Below are 14,746 nucleotides of genomic sequence, written 5' to 3' on the forward strand. Positions count from 1 at the left end.
TGTTACAATCTGATTTATGCACTCTACATCAACATCGGATATAATGTTACTTGGTTGAGGCAAGCCACAGTTTGCTGGATTTAAGGTCTGACAATCAGAGTTTGATTCTTCAAGGAGTGTAGGCATGGGATCATCTTGGCTGAGCTTAAGTGCATCCCTCAAAGACATTGCCTCTCTTTCGCTCTCACCTGTCTTCCATACTGAAATTCTGGTATAGCAGAACCAGATGTTGTATAGAATGTCGAGACATCTGGTCTGACATGAATAACACGGCAAGACATATAACATTAAAACGGATACTCAGGAATAATGTTTTATCAGATGTTCCAACATTCAATTTAAAGAGAATGTCATACTTAATGTTGGAACATCTTACGAAACATAATAAAATCAACAAGTAAATAAACTGCACAGGAAATTGTTAACCCAGTTCAGCCAACCTGCCTATTCTGGGGGATACCAATCCAGGAAGGAAATCCACTAATAGCTCTAGTCACTAAGACCTTCAGCAAACCCTTTGAATTTACGTCTTACACTAAGACCTCCAGCAAACCCTCGGTTTACGTCTTACACTAAGACCTCCAGCAAACTCTAGGTTTACGTCTTATGACCTCGACACTACTCATGTAACTTCTGCCTAGGAACTCCTAGACATGAGATCCCATCTCACTTCCACACAACCAACACAACTTGTGTTGTTCATATAATGTTGAATACAATGTGGTGACAATCTCTGTGACATACTTTACTCTTGCTTAAAAGCTTCGAGTAAATCACACACAGTTAACTCCATACTTCAAAGCTTAGGAGTAACCTGAAAACATTACAACTCAAAAAAAACCCGTCCTACTCAAGTATTAAACCAATACGTGAGAGGCTCACAAACACTATCTCCTTGCTTAAAAGCTTTAGAGATATTACAAAACTCTACTCATTACCTAAAGGTTTCTGAGTGAGGACATAGTGACCATCTCACAACCCGAGTGGTTCACTTACACCAACTCTCCTAGAGAGTGGCTTAAAGACACGAAACCCTAAAGACTACATCTTTGATGAACAATGGTTTCGGTTGATAAAATCTTGGCCTTGAGTCTTCTTTATATAGACAGAGCTAGCACGCTCCTGATCTTTCAAGATAAGCTTCAGAACACAGCTGGTCTTTGAGTCACGTCCAGCTAAGCAAATCAGGCCTTAATAAAAACTTTCCTAAAATGGTTGATCCTCTTTAGGAAATAAACAATGTGTTGAATCATTCCATTAAGTCTTGATAAGAACATATCTTCACTGATAACGTCTTGATCAGATCAAATCTTGATATACACGTTTGTAGAGTGGATTTCCATATATAGCAGATACGTGTAATAAATGCGCGAGATTTGGGCAATCTGGCTGTCGTACCCAAACATGTTTAAACATTTGGTCCAACATCTTTTGTACCCAACATGTTGAAACATTTGGTCCAACATCTTGCTTGTATATTTGTTTTAGCAAAATGAGGCCAACACACAAATATCCAACACATACCTTGAACTCTAAGTGAGAAGATGAGGAATCGAATTCAGATTCACTCCAGCGTTTGAGTGCAGACAATGAAACAGGCCTTCTTATTCCACTACCACAAATACCCGAACAATGCCAAATATTAATATCAGGACTCTCCACTTCCTTTCTTCCTGATGAAGTGACTTCAATGTTCACATCTTCTTCATCACTGTCACTTAACAAAATAATATCATTGATAGTCGCCTTAACAGGAACAGAAACCGAAACGCTTTGCCATTCCTTTACTGTCTGATCGGCAACCATGTTAGCACTCTGATTTATGCACTCTACATCAGCATCGGATATAATGTTACTTGGTTGAGGCAAGCCACAGTTTGCTGGATTTAAGGTCTGACAATCAGAGTTTGATTCTTCAAGGAGTGTACGCATGGGATCATCTTGGCTGAGCTCAAGTGCATCCCTCATAGACATTGCCTCTCTTTCGTTCTCACTTGTCTTCCATACCTTGAACTCTAAGTGAGAAGATGAGGAATCGATTTCAGATTCACTCTAGCGTTTGAGTGCAGACAATGAAACAGGCCTTCTTGTTCCACTACCATAAATACCCGAACAATGCCAAATATTAATATCAGGACTCTCCACTTCCTTTCTTCCTGCTGAAGTGACTTTAATGTTCACATCTTCTTCATCACTGTCACTTAACACAATAATATCATTGATAGTCACCTTAACATGAACAGAAACCGAAATGCTTTTCCATTCCTTTACTGTCTGATCGGCAGCCATGTTAGCACTCTGATTTCTGCACTCTACATCAGCATCAGATATAATGTTACTTTGTTGAGGCAAGCCACAATTTGCTGGATTTAAGGTCTGACAATCAGAGTTTGATTCTTCAAGAAGTGTAGGCATGGGATCATCTTGGCTGAGCTTAAGTGCATCCGTCAAAGACATTGCCTCTCTTTCGCTCTCACCTGTCTTCCATACCTTGAACTCTAAGTGAGAAGATGAGGAATCAAATTCAGATTCACTCCAGCGTTTGAGTGCAGACAATGAAACAGGCCTTCTTGTTCCACTTCCACAAATACCTGAACAATGCCAAATAATAATATCAGGACTCTCCACTTCCTTTCTTTCTGCCGAAGTGACTTCAATGTTCACATCTTCTTCATCACTGTCACTTAACACAATAATATCATTGATAATCGTCTTAACAGGAACAGAAACAGAAACTGATCCCGTTTCGTACTAATATTGTGATATCATAGTACGTCAGTAGAAAATGGAAACAACCATAACAAGATCACAAGAATGAAAAAATCACAGCATGACAAGAATGTGAAGATAATAACAGATGCAATATCGAGAACACTATATAAAGAATGTTAAAATATTGTAGTTGTTGGTTATAAGAACACAATAGATGTATGAAAGCAGAGAGAATATAGATAGGTAAGCATGACAGACCTTCAACATCTGTTATCTTATCCAGACATTTAAACCACCATGTGTGGAGTATTGTTCAACAGAATTACAAGTCTCTCCAATGGCTAATTCTGGCAAATCATTTTGGACAAGCTTATCATTTCAAGAGGAGTCTTCAGGTGACAGATTGGTATAAACCATTTCAGGAATTACTTTCGGAATTTCACTTAATAAACGTGACTGTTCTGATGGAGATTCATGCTTCTGTTTTTGGTCCATGTATTGAGCAAGTGTCTGGAAATATGGTTAAGGCACATATTGTAAGCATTAAATTAGGGAACAAATTAATAATTCAAAATATTTTGATCTTTAGCTTTTAATATGAGGTAATATTAACAAAATTATCATGAAAGGATATTCTCTCCTCCATCCATTTTCATTGGCCAGATCAAAACGGATTTCGTAACAATGCTATCTCCCTCGAGATCCACTGCAATATAAAGCAGAAGAGAAAGACAAATATCAGTAACAAAATATGATAGATCATAGGTTGTTTTATACTCTAAAGGAATCAGAAATGTTCGATAACATTAATAAGTCATTATGAATAATAAGTTTTTGAATGCTGGAAAGTAGTAAGTGAGCTTTTGCCCTTGTTGAATTTATGATTCATAGCCCATGTTCACATGCTAGATTCCAAGAAGTTCACTTTGAATTAATATTAAGCTCTATCTTTACAATAGAAAAAATGGATTTTATTACACAACACAATTATAATGATATGTGACATACATGCTTCATCCTATCTTCATGCAGAGTTCTGACTTTCTGCTCAAACTCCAGCTGTGAAACACAAAGGAAAGCCCAAAAAAGGGAAAGCCCAAAAAATCAATGTTGTCTAAAATGATAGAGGAAAGTTAAAGACAGGTCCTTATAACCACGCGATATGATTTTGAAGAGTCAATGCTGAAGAGTCAAAACACGTATTGGCTACTACCTTTACAATTTAATTAACGAAACAAATTAACGAATATGAGATATTATCAAGCATGTGGTAAGGTAAGGATCTGTTGCATTCATATTTTAGGCAAAAGAATAGTTGAAACAAGTGAATAGCATTTATTTAAAGCTAGATTTTGAAGAAATTGATAGAATAGTAGACTAGTGGGTATTTACAAATATTAATATACTCTAGTTTAAGTCTCATCTATGGATACCTGATGTATACGTTAAACTTAAAGAATGTTAGACTCATGGAAGTATTGATATGAAAACTGTATGTTCTCCTCTAGAAGACGTCTCATATAAATACAATGTAATTACATTTGAATCAGTCCAATAAATCTGTAGCTGTCATATCTACATTTATTATACAATATATACTAATTAATAGTAGTTACTATTGTCAAAATAACAGTTACAAATGCATAGCATTTGAATTTGCCATTAAGACATTAAACCTATTGACATCCCCCCTCAAATTGATGCTGGTAAATTAACTAGCATCAATTTGCTAACCAAAAAATTGTGTCGCTGACGTGTCAATGATTTAGTAAAGATGTCAGCTGTCTGATCTGATGTGGAGACATGTGGTAGATTGATGATTCTGTGATCATAGGCTTCTCGGATAGAGTGACAATCAACCTCAATGTGCTTTGTTCGTTCATGATAAACTGGATTTGCTGCAATTTGTATAGCACTAGTATTGTCAGCATGCAATGAAGTTGGTTGTGCTTGAGAGAATCCAAGTTCTGTTAGAAGACCGCGCAACCATACTATTTCAGAACAAGCAGCAGACATTGCACGATATTCTGCTTTAGTGGATGACTTTGAAACTGAATCTTGTTTCTTACACTTCCAGGAAATAGAAGCATTTCCTAGGAACATACACCAGCCAGCAGTAGACTTCCTTGTGTCTGGACAACCAACCCAATCAGCATCACTATATGCTTGAAGTTGGAGTGTCGAATCATTAGGAAAAACAAACCACGTCTTGAAGTGCCAAGGAGGTACTTAATGATACGCTGCACTGCTGAAAATGTAAATGTCGTGGTGCTTGCATGAACCTACTTACAGTGTGCACAACGAAAGAAATATCTGGGCGGGTAATTGTTACATAAATGAGACTACCAACCAACTTGCGATAAAAAGTTGGATCATCAAGAAGTTCACCTTCATCTCGACGATATTTAACATTAACTTCCATGGGAGTGTCAACAGTGTTTGAATCTGTGAGTCCAGCAAGTTGCACAAGATCCTTAATATACTTTTGTTGATTTAAAAAAATGCCTTCAGATTGATAATGTACCTCCAAACCCAAGAAGTAAGTAAGGCGACCCAACTCTTTCATGTGAAAAGATGAATGCAACAATTCTCTAATTTTAGAGATGCCCTCTTGATCAGAACCTGTCACCACTATATCGTCCACATAAACCAGAAGCACAACAATGCCTTTAGGAGTCCTTTGTAGGAAAAGTGATGGATCATATTGACTTTGAATGAATGAAAAACCAAGTAGTGTGGATCGAAACTTTTCAAACCATACTCTTGGTGCCTGTTTCAAACCATATAAAGAGCGTTTTAGTTTGCAAACAGTATTAGAGGAAGATGTGGGCATACCATTGGGAAGTTTGATGTAAACTTCTTCCTTAAGATCACCGTGTAGGATTGCATTTTTCACATCCATTTGATGTAGTGGCCAAGACTAGGATGCAGCAAGAGCAAGAATAGTGCGCACACTAGTCATCTTGGCGACCGGGGCAAAAGTCTCGTCATAGTCTAGTCCATATTCTTACTTATTTCCAAGAACTACAAGACGAGCCTTGTAACGATCTATTGATCCATCTGGACCCAGCTTTATTGAAAACACAAATTTGCTACCCAAAGGTTTAACATACGAAGGACAAGGCACTATGTCCCATGTCTGATTTTCTTCCAAGGCCAGAAGTTCATTTTCAATAGTTGTTTGCCAACAAACATGCTCCATTGCCTGTTTATAAGAAGAAGGAATAGGAACACTAGATAATGTTGTTGTCAAGGATAAGGGATTAGAGAAACCATACTTTTCTGGGGGCTTACGAATGCGTGAGCTGCGTCGTAAAAGTTCAAGTTCTGGTTCTTGTATTGGATCAGCAGTCAAGGAACTATCTTGAGGGGGCTCGTGGGAGTTAGCTGGTTGATTTTGAGTGACAACACATCGTCTTTGGTAGGTCAAAAGGGGCTTAGAGGATGACTGACTTATAATAGAGTTAGAAAAAAATGGTAAAATAGAAATCGTAGGAGTGTCGTGATGTGTTGCAAAAAAATATTTATTTTCCTGAAAAATTACATTTCTAAACACCCGAATTCGACGATTATTAGGATCATAACATAAAAATCCCTTTTGATGAGAAGAATATCCAAGAAAACCACATTCAACAAATTGTGCACTTAGTTTGGTGCGTTCTTGTGGAAGAAGATGGACATAACACACACAACCGAATACACGGAGAGTTGAGTAATCTGACGGCTTTCCAAATAACCGACTAAAGGGAGATTTATTATTTATTGACGGGGATGACAAACTGTTTATAAGATGAACTGCAGTAGATAGGGATTCACACCAGAATCGTGGTGGCACATGAGAATCTAGAAAAAGTGTGCGAACAACATCAAGCAAATGGCGATTTTTTCTTTCTGCTACCCCATTTTGTTGGGGAGTTGAGGGACATGATCTTTGAGATATAATTCCATTAGATTGCAAGAACTCTTGAAAAGAATTTGATGTATATTCTACCCCATTATCAGAGCGAAGAATTTTGATTTTAGATGAAAATTGGGTTTCAACATAAGCATGAAAAAAAATTGAAAGTAGAAAAAACTTCATCTTTTGAGCGCAAAAAATAGACCCATGTAAAACGACTATAATCATCAATAAAACTTACAAAATATTTGTAATTAGCATGAGATATAATCGGTGTCACTCCCCATACATCACTATGGATTATATCAAAAGGTTTTGTTACATTCGGTTGATGTGTTGGAAAAGGAAGGATTTTACTTTGTCCAAGCTTACAAGGAGTGCAATCAAAACGAATAATATCAAGAGACGGAGTATGTTTATTTCCTAGAAAACCAGATTTTAGCATGTCATGAAGCACATTGAAGTTTGGGTGTCCAAGACGCTTATGCCACAGTTGATAATCAACAGTTACAGAATTGCACAAAACAGAAGGTAAAGAAAGACTTGGAGACAAATGTAAATTGAGTGGAAAGAGACGTCCGACTTTAGGCCCCTTCGCGATTGTCATCCCTGATTGTTGATCCTGCACAAGACAACCAGATTTTGAGAATTGTACTTTACAATTATTGTCAACTAACTGTCCAACAGAAATGAGATAACTAGTAAGACCAGGAGAGACAAAAACATTGTTTAGAGTTGAAGAAATATCACCGGTTGCTGTGATAGGCAATTGATTGCCATCAGCAGTATGTATCTTGAGATTTCCAGAATATTTGGTGATATTATTAAGAAATTGAGTATTGTTGGTCATGTGGTTGGAAGCCCCGGAATCAAAGTACCAGGGTGAACATGATTTACCTGAGAATCCCAAAGCAGAGAATGCTGAAATTATCATTTGTTGAACCATTTCAGGGGTCAAGGTCTGGACAGCAGTAAGAGTATTTTGTTGGACAGCAGTAGGAATTGATGAATCAACTGAAGTTGCAAAGGCTTTTGCATTGCGCTTCGGTGGCCTTGTTGGACACTCTTTAATAATGTGTCCATCCTTTTTGCAATAATTGCAGAATTTGTTTGGACAATTAGAGGCATAATGTCCAGAGCGCTTGCAACAAAAACATTGAATAGTGCTCATCTCGTGGTTTCTTGACCTCCCTTGTGCCACATATGCCACTGGAACAATAGTTGCTTTTTGTTCTTCAAGGAAGGATTGTGTAAGAAGGCGTTGTTCTTCACGTAACAAGTCATTGAGACACGCATCCAACGAGGGTATTGGGTCTCTATGCATTAGACTAGAGCGCATACCTTCAAAGTCATATCTCAATTTCATAAGAAACTGATCTCGTTTCGTAGTGTCATGAACTGTTTGTACTGCACTTAGTTCACCAGCACTCAAATTTGAATAAACTATATCAGTGTATTCAGCCCAAAGATTCATGAATTGAGAGTAAAAATCAGATATAGAGAGACTATCCTGTTTAAAATTAGCTATGTCATACTCAAGCTGGAATCTACGGGCTGCATTGTTCTGACCGTAGATTTTTTTCAAGTAAGCCCACATTGTTGCTGCAGTCTTGTAAGGGCGAAGGTTCAGAACAATGTTGGGATCAACCGAACTGGTGATCCAGGTCATGACCTGAACATCTTTAGTTTTCCATTTGGCATGTGCATCTTTATCTTTGTCTTTGTCGGGGGCGGGAGTTGTGTCATCAACATGACCCCACAAATCTTTTCCTTGGACATATAATGAGAACTGGAATTCCCAAGATGAATAGTTTTTGCCATTAAGGCGGACCATGAAAACATCATGTTTCTCTATCGACATTGAATCGAAGAAAATTGAACACGCAAGATGACAATCTGGTTTGAAAACGAAATAACCAGAAAAAAGAAATAAAATACCGAGATTCTTGACTAAGAGTGAAAGACACTGCTAAAGAACTCAGACTAGATTTTGGATCGTAACCTAGACTGATACCATGTTAAACTTAAAGAATGTTAGACTCGTGGAAGTATTGATCTGAAAACTGTATGTAATTACATTTGAATCAGCCCAATAAATCTGTAATTGTCATATCTACATTTATTATACAATATATACTAATTAATAGTAGTTACTATTGTCAAAATAATAGTTACAAATGCATAGCATTTGAATTTGCCATTAAGGCATTAAACCTATTGACAGTATATTCACCGGACAGAATCTTCCACAGATGTAATACTTTTATTACTATATTATTAAATAAAATTCATCACCCTTTCTTTTCCAGATATTTTCTAGTACAGCCAGCATAACATTGCACCACATAATAAATTCCTACTATTAAAATCTGAAAAGATTTACAGGGACCTTTTTCATATCTGAACAGATGACCAAGCATAAATATTTTTATGGCACATACTAAATCACTCACACACAGCAAACTTACTATAGTTGGCTTTTTGAGCAGACCATTTGTCATTCTCTGATACAAATCTTGACATTCTTCCTGCAGATAATGCCTATAATTAGGAATCCATAACCTTGGCATAATTCCTTGAAGAATATGGATATGCAAATCATAATGGACAACATCAACAAACTTTGAAATCAATAATAAATAATCACCTCCACATCACAAATCATATTGAACAACATCAACAAGCTTTGAAATCAATAATATATAATCACCTTCACATCAGGAACCCATAGCTATGCTCTTACGCATGAAATAATACAGTATATTGAACATCTTACAGGAAATTTGTTTAGAAAATGAGTTTCCACTTTTACTTTGTAACTCTGCAACTTTGTTTGCAACCAGGTTTCAGAAATAGGGGATATTGCAGCAGAAAATATGGTTAGAACAGTATTAATACCTCAGAAAAAGTCATCATCAGAAATTTTGCTGATAGGTACATCTTTTGGAACATTAGAAAGCTGGAGCATAATTTCTTGGTGGAGTTCGTCTTTCTTTGACCTGTTAATTCCTGTGATATGGATACGTATATCAATGCATGCATGTAAGAAAAGTATGATAGCTAGTAAAAGAATGTCACTTATGTAATATGCCAAAAAAGAACATTGTAGAATATATAAAATCATGATGCAAAAACAAAGTTGTCACGTGCTTAATCAAATTTGTCTTAAATATACTGCACGAAAAAGTTTAATATTGACCAATCAGAAGAAAAAATAGCAGTTCACTTCTGTGTCAAATTTGAGAAAAGAAAGACAAACAATACATATACTAGAGCCATTTAACACAAAATATATAATTCTATACAACATCTTCTATAGCTTTATTTTAGGCTTAACTACACATTTGATCCCTTATGTTTATTTTAGGTTTCAATTTGGTCCCTTACGTTTAAAAAGTATCAATTTGGTCCCTTACGTTTATTTTAGGTTTCAAGTTAGTCATTTCCGTCAATTTTGTCACATGTGGCAGTCAATTTGCATATGTGGACTGACACGTGGCACTTGGACATGCTGACACATGTACTCTTCAAACGGTGTTAGTGACAAAACTAACGAAAATGACTAACTTGAAACCTAAAATAAACGTAAGGGACCAAATTGATACTTTTTAAACGTAAGGGACCAAATTGAAACCTAAAATAAACATAAGGGACCAAATGTGTAGTTAAGCCTTTATTTTATAACAAAATTGTCTATTTCAATATATACTCTTATATTCCAATTTCCTTTCTGTATCGCATATTCTTTTAAAGCGGTAGTTCACTTCTAGTCAAATTTGAAGACAATCCGTACAGCATACTATAGCCATTGCCCACATCTAAGATTGTACTTATTAACAAAAGTAAAATCTTTTACTAGCTAGCATTCTAGATGCTGTATGATAGCTAGCATTCTATACAGCATCTAAGATTTTACTTATTAACAAAAGTTGTCTACTTCAATATGTACATTCTTTATATTTCATTTTTCTTTCTTTAATTTGCATAGTCTACCACAATGCTTACTAGGTGTAACAAGCCTATCATACTCAAAGCTGCAACAACAAAAGTGGCTACTCTGCTTTTTATAAGGGAATTGATGCTTGTATAGAACTTATGACAACATATAATAAATAAGATCAAGAAAAATGACAATGTGACAGTATCAGTAATATACTTCTAATAAAAAATCATAAGGTTGAATTACATGACCATTGACCAAGATTACCTGTTACTTGTAAGAGCAGATGGGAATTCTCCTGTAAATAGTCATTTGGGTCAGATTTGGTTCTAACAAAACTTCCCAACACTTTACCATCAAAGGTTTCTGGTTGCTTCAAAAGCTCCACAATTAAGCTCCTTTTCAAGTAGACAAGTTTTAGGTTTGAGCTAATTATGGATGCAAATCCACTTGGAAGCTCGTCAAGAACTACGTTCTGACAAGATTTTGTAGTTGGGTTCAGATTTCTCTGTTTTGGAAAATTGATTGCCTCTACATCAACCATTTCTTCTGAACCACTGATGGCATCATTAGTTTCCTCAACATTCTCAGCAAAATGTGATGCCATAAGGTTTTGTATGTTGTTTTTGTTCACCGATTTCCTCCGTAGTAAAGCACTTAAATTTGCATCACATATTACCCTTTTCCTTTTCTTGGGGTCAAAAAGCTTTTTTTCATGGCAGTACTCAATGATGACTGAAGCAACATCAAGTTCAGAATACTCTTTGGTCGTGTCTCTACCGATATTTTTAAGAAAATCCATGAGGCTTCTTGAACCCCATCCAACAAAATCAGTTTTCTTATCTTTTGCTGCTTTTGATCCTTTTACTGATTTTATCTTTTTCATGCATCTCTTCTTTCTCCTGGCTGATTGAAACCCTGCTGTGTAATCCAGGTTACAGTCAGAACCACTATCATCGCTAACATCTTCCCCCTCACCTATCTCATATGAATCAGAGTCACCCTCATTTTTTCCATTTTTAGCATGATAGGTTTTAAGTCAATCCCTTTAATCAACCATAAAAAAGAAAGTCAGGAACAAAACAAATAAATGATCCAAGTATCCAACAGTACATGCTAATGATAGTTATGAGGTTCATAAAAAATTCAAAGTAAACCACAAATCAATCAACAAAAACCAAAAAAAAAAAAATAGAACAATAAGTATCAGCAACTTCTTTGTTAAAACTACCTCACAATTATCCTCTTTTTTGTAAGGCTAAGAACATGCAATAAGATAAGAAACAAGTATGAGATCATTGCTACCAATTATAGAAACAGAAAACAAGCAGATGCTAAACATATCCCCTACCAAACCTTTTTCAAAATAAAATGTGCAAAAAAAAACCAAAAAAGTATCAGTAAAATTACCATCATTTCGTAGTAATTTTTTTCCAAAGCATATAATGTATACTAAATTCATATTATTATAATTATAATGGATCCGGAATGTTGCAAGCTATGAAGCACGCGGACGTAGTCACACAAACACCAAACACGATAAAAGCACGGACACATCGACACCGATAATAATTTGAAAAAATGACGTAATTCAATGTAATTATATGTGTCAGTGTTGGTGTCAAAGACTGATGCGTGTTTGCCGCGGGACACGCCTAATCTGACGAGTGATCTGCTTCATATTTCACATATATTTATTTAGCGAAAAAATTAGAATAAAAAATTAATTTAATTAAAAACCTAAAATGTAAATAAATAATAGTAACATTTTAATCTTAATAAAACATACATCCATCCCCGCGGTTCGATCCATGCAACTGCAATCGGGAGGAGGCTGAAACCACTTGATGTCAGAACTGACCCCCAGACAGACCAGATTAAACTGGTGGTGAAAACCAAAAAAAAGTAAAATACAATCATCCCCAAAAATCGCTCATACTTGCAACAGAAAACATCATTATGAACACCTGAAAAGGAGTTTTTATCTATATATATAAATCCTAGATAGTTGTGGAATTGCCTATCTAAACCCTAATCCACAAACCAATGAAAACCTTTCATTTAGCCACATCATCCACTTACATCCATTTAATGTGGGGTACTAATTGTAATTATTATTATTATTATTATTATTATTATTATTAATATTTTGGGTTATTATTCATTTTAAATTATTTTTTTTATTTTTTTATTTTGTGTATTTTATTGTCTTTTTTTCAAAAAAGTTAATGTTTTTGCTAATAATCTTTTGTCCAATCTTTATAAATATAAGGAGTTGGTCGCCCTGTATGATTTTTATCATATTCGATATTTGAGTATGAGTTAAGTTGATTTATCTTTACTCCAATAAGTTTCAAATTAATATAAATGTCAAATTCGATAATACAGTAGTTTTTTGGTAAGAGATAATGAAGTAGTTTATCCAACTCAGAATCCTCCAATGAGATTTATAATATAAATAAAAACTTATGTTTCAACATCGATTGTTTTCCATGGTCAATTATATGTTCATTTCCATAGTTATTTTGAAGAATGAGTTAAAGATATTGTTAATCAATGTTAATGAAGAAGATACCAAAGTAACTTCAAATGTGATGTATAAATAAGTTTTTTAAATGTATAAACATCTATATATATAATTCCTAGATAGTTGTGCAACCGCTAATCTAACCCTAATCCACGTCAGTCACTTATATCCAATTAAACCACCCAATAATGTCACATCACTTCTACTTACATCATTGTCATCTCTATATATTTTTTCATATCATACATTTATATACCTATGACTTTTCATTATACACCCACTCAACTAATAATAATAGGTTTTACTAAATTATACACACTAATTAATCTTTTATACTATATATTGAATTATCGTGTCCAATTAAGAATCAAATAGTTTTTTGGTAAGAGATAATGAAGTAGTTTATCCAACTCAGAATCCTCCAATGAGATTTATAATATAAATAAAAACTTATGTTTCAACATCGATTGTTTTCCATGGTCAATTATATGTTATCATTTCCATAGTTATTTTGAAGAATGAGTTAAAGATATTGTTAATCAATGTTAATGAAGAAAATACCAAAGTAACTTCAAATGTGATGTATAAATAAGTTTTTTAAATGTATAAACATCTATATATATAATTTCTAGATAGTTATGCAACCACTAATCTAACCCTAATCCAGGTCAGTTACTTATATCCAATTAAACCACCCAATAATGTCACATCACTTCTACTTACATCATTGTCATCTCTATACATTTTTTCATATCATACATTTATATACCTATGACTTTTCATTATACACCCACTCAACTAATAATAATAGGTTTGACTAAATTATACGCATTAATTAATCTTTTATACTATATATTGAATTATAGTGTCCAATTAAGAATCAAATGCACAATGTATGAGTATGACCACAAACCGTTTTCATAGCGACATGACAATTTATGGATTACCAACTTATTTTGGTAGACGCAATAGGATCCATTGTAATCTTTTCGAAAAGTATAAACACATCTTTAATATCTATCTTATATTTACATCACTTTTTTTATTATTATTATTTTGTTGTTGTTGATGTTAATTATTATTATAATTTTCATAATAATTATTGTTTCAATTTATACGAATGATTTTTCAACATTACAATATAAAATACCTCATAATACCCGTGCATCACACGGGTGTGGGACTAGTGGCTTATAATTAGGATAAAGTCACTTGATGATAATAATAGAAATATCCACATTTTGTTTTGTTTAATTTAAATTTCCCAAATATATAAAGCATGAAAATGACCATAATTAACCATAACAAAAGTTGGTGAATCGGTTCAGCTGAAACCACACACACAAAAAAATGTCCTGAAATACTGAAAATTAATTTTTGTTTTACTACAAAATAGGAAAAAATACAGTAGTATGAAATAATAATTTTGGAGAACTTACTTAGAATCACAGACCCTCATTTCACCACCATCCTTGCACATAAAGCAACAATCCTCAGCAATTTCTTCTTTTCTTCTTTTGTTTTTCCTTTTCCCCATCTTTGATCTTAGGGTAAAATCACTGAAATGTGTTGATCAGAAATAGTTGTGTTGAAATGTAGCTGAAGAAATATGATCAAAATAAATTCCGTTTATAATGTTTGGTATTGTTTCAATTACACTAAAATTGTT

General features: G+C 34.5%; 1 protein-coding gene across 4 annotated transcripts; it reads right to left on the minus strand.

Annotated features, from left to right (window-relative positions):
- Window positions 1–3,361: 3,361 nt before the first annotated feature.
- LOC123885735 (uncharacterized protein At5g08430-like) lies at window positions 3,362–14,641 on the minus strand. 4 transcript variants are annotated; one of them, XR_006801235.1, is made up of 6 exons: window positions 14,517–14,641; window positions 10,818–11,596; window positions 9,509–9,619; window positions 9,079–9,138; window positions 3,721–3,771; window positions 3,362–3,418 (listed from the first exon to the last, which is right to left on the minus strand). XR_006801235.1 is itself a non-coding variant. In XM_045935049.1 (4 exons), the coding sequence occupies exons 2-3, from the start codon at window positions 11,434–11,436 to the stop codon at window positions 9,510–9,512; spliced, it is 729 nt and encodes a 242-aa protein (XP_045791005.1). In that variant the 5' UTR covers window positions 11,437–11,596; window positions 14,517–14,641; the 3' UTR covers window positions 8,840–9,138; window position 9,509. The 4 variants fall into 4 exon arrangements, 2 of the variants coding, with proteins under 2 accessions (XP_045791005.1, XP_045791006.1); XR_006801234.1 differs by having other exon boundaries at window positions 9,079–9,619; XM_045935049.1 differs by lacking the exons at window positions 3,362–3,418; window positions 3,721–3,771 and having other exon boundaries at window positions 8,840–9,138.
- Window positions 14,642–14,746: the final 105 nt, after the last annotated feature.

The sequence above is a fragment of the Trifolium pratense genome, linkage group LG5, assembly GCF_020283565.1.
Source record: "Trifolium pratense cultivar HEN17-A07 linkage group LG5, ARS_RC_1.1, whole genome shotgun sequence".
NCBI classification, from domain to species: domain Eukaryota; kingdom Viridiplantae; phylum Streptophyta; class Magnoliopsida; order Fabales; family Fabaceae; genus Trifolium; species Trifolium pratense.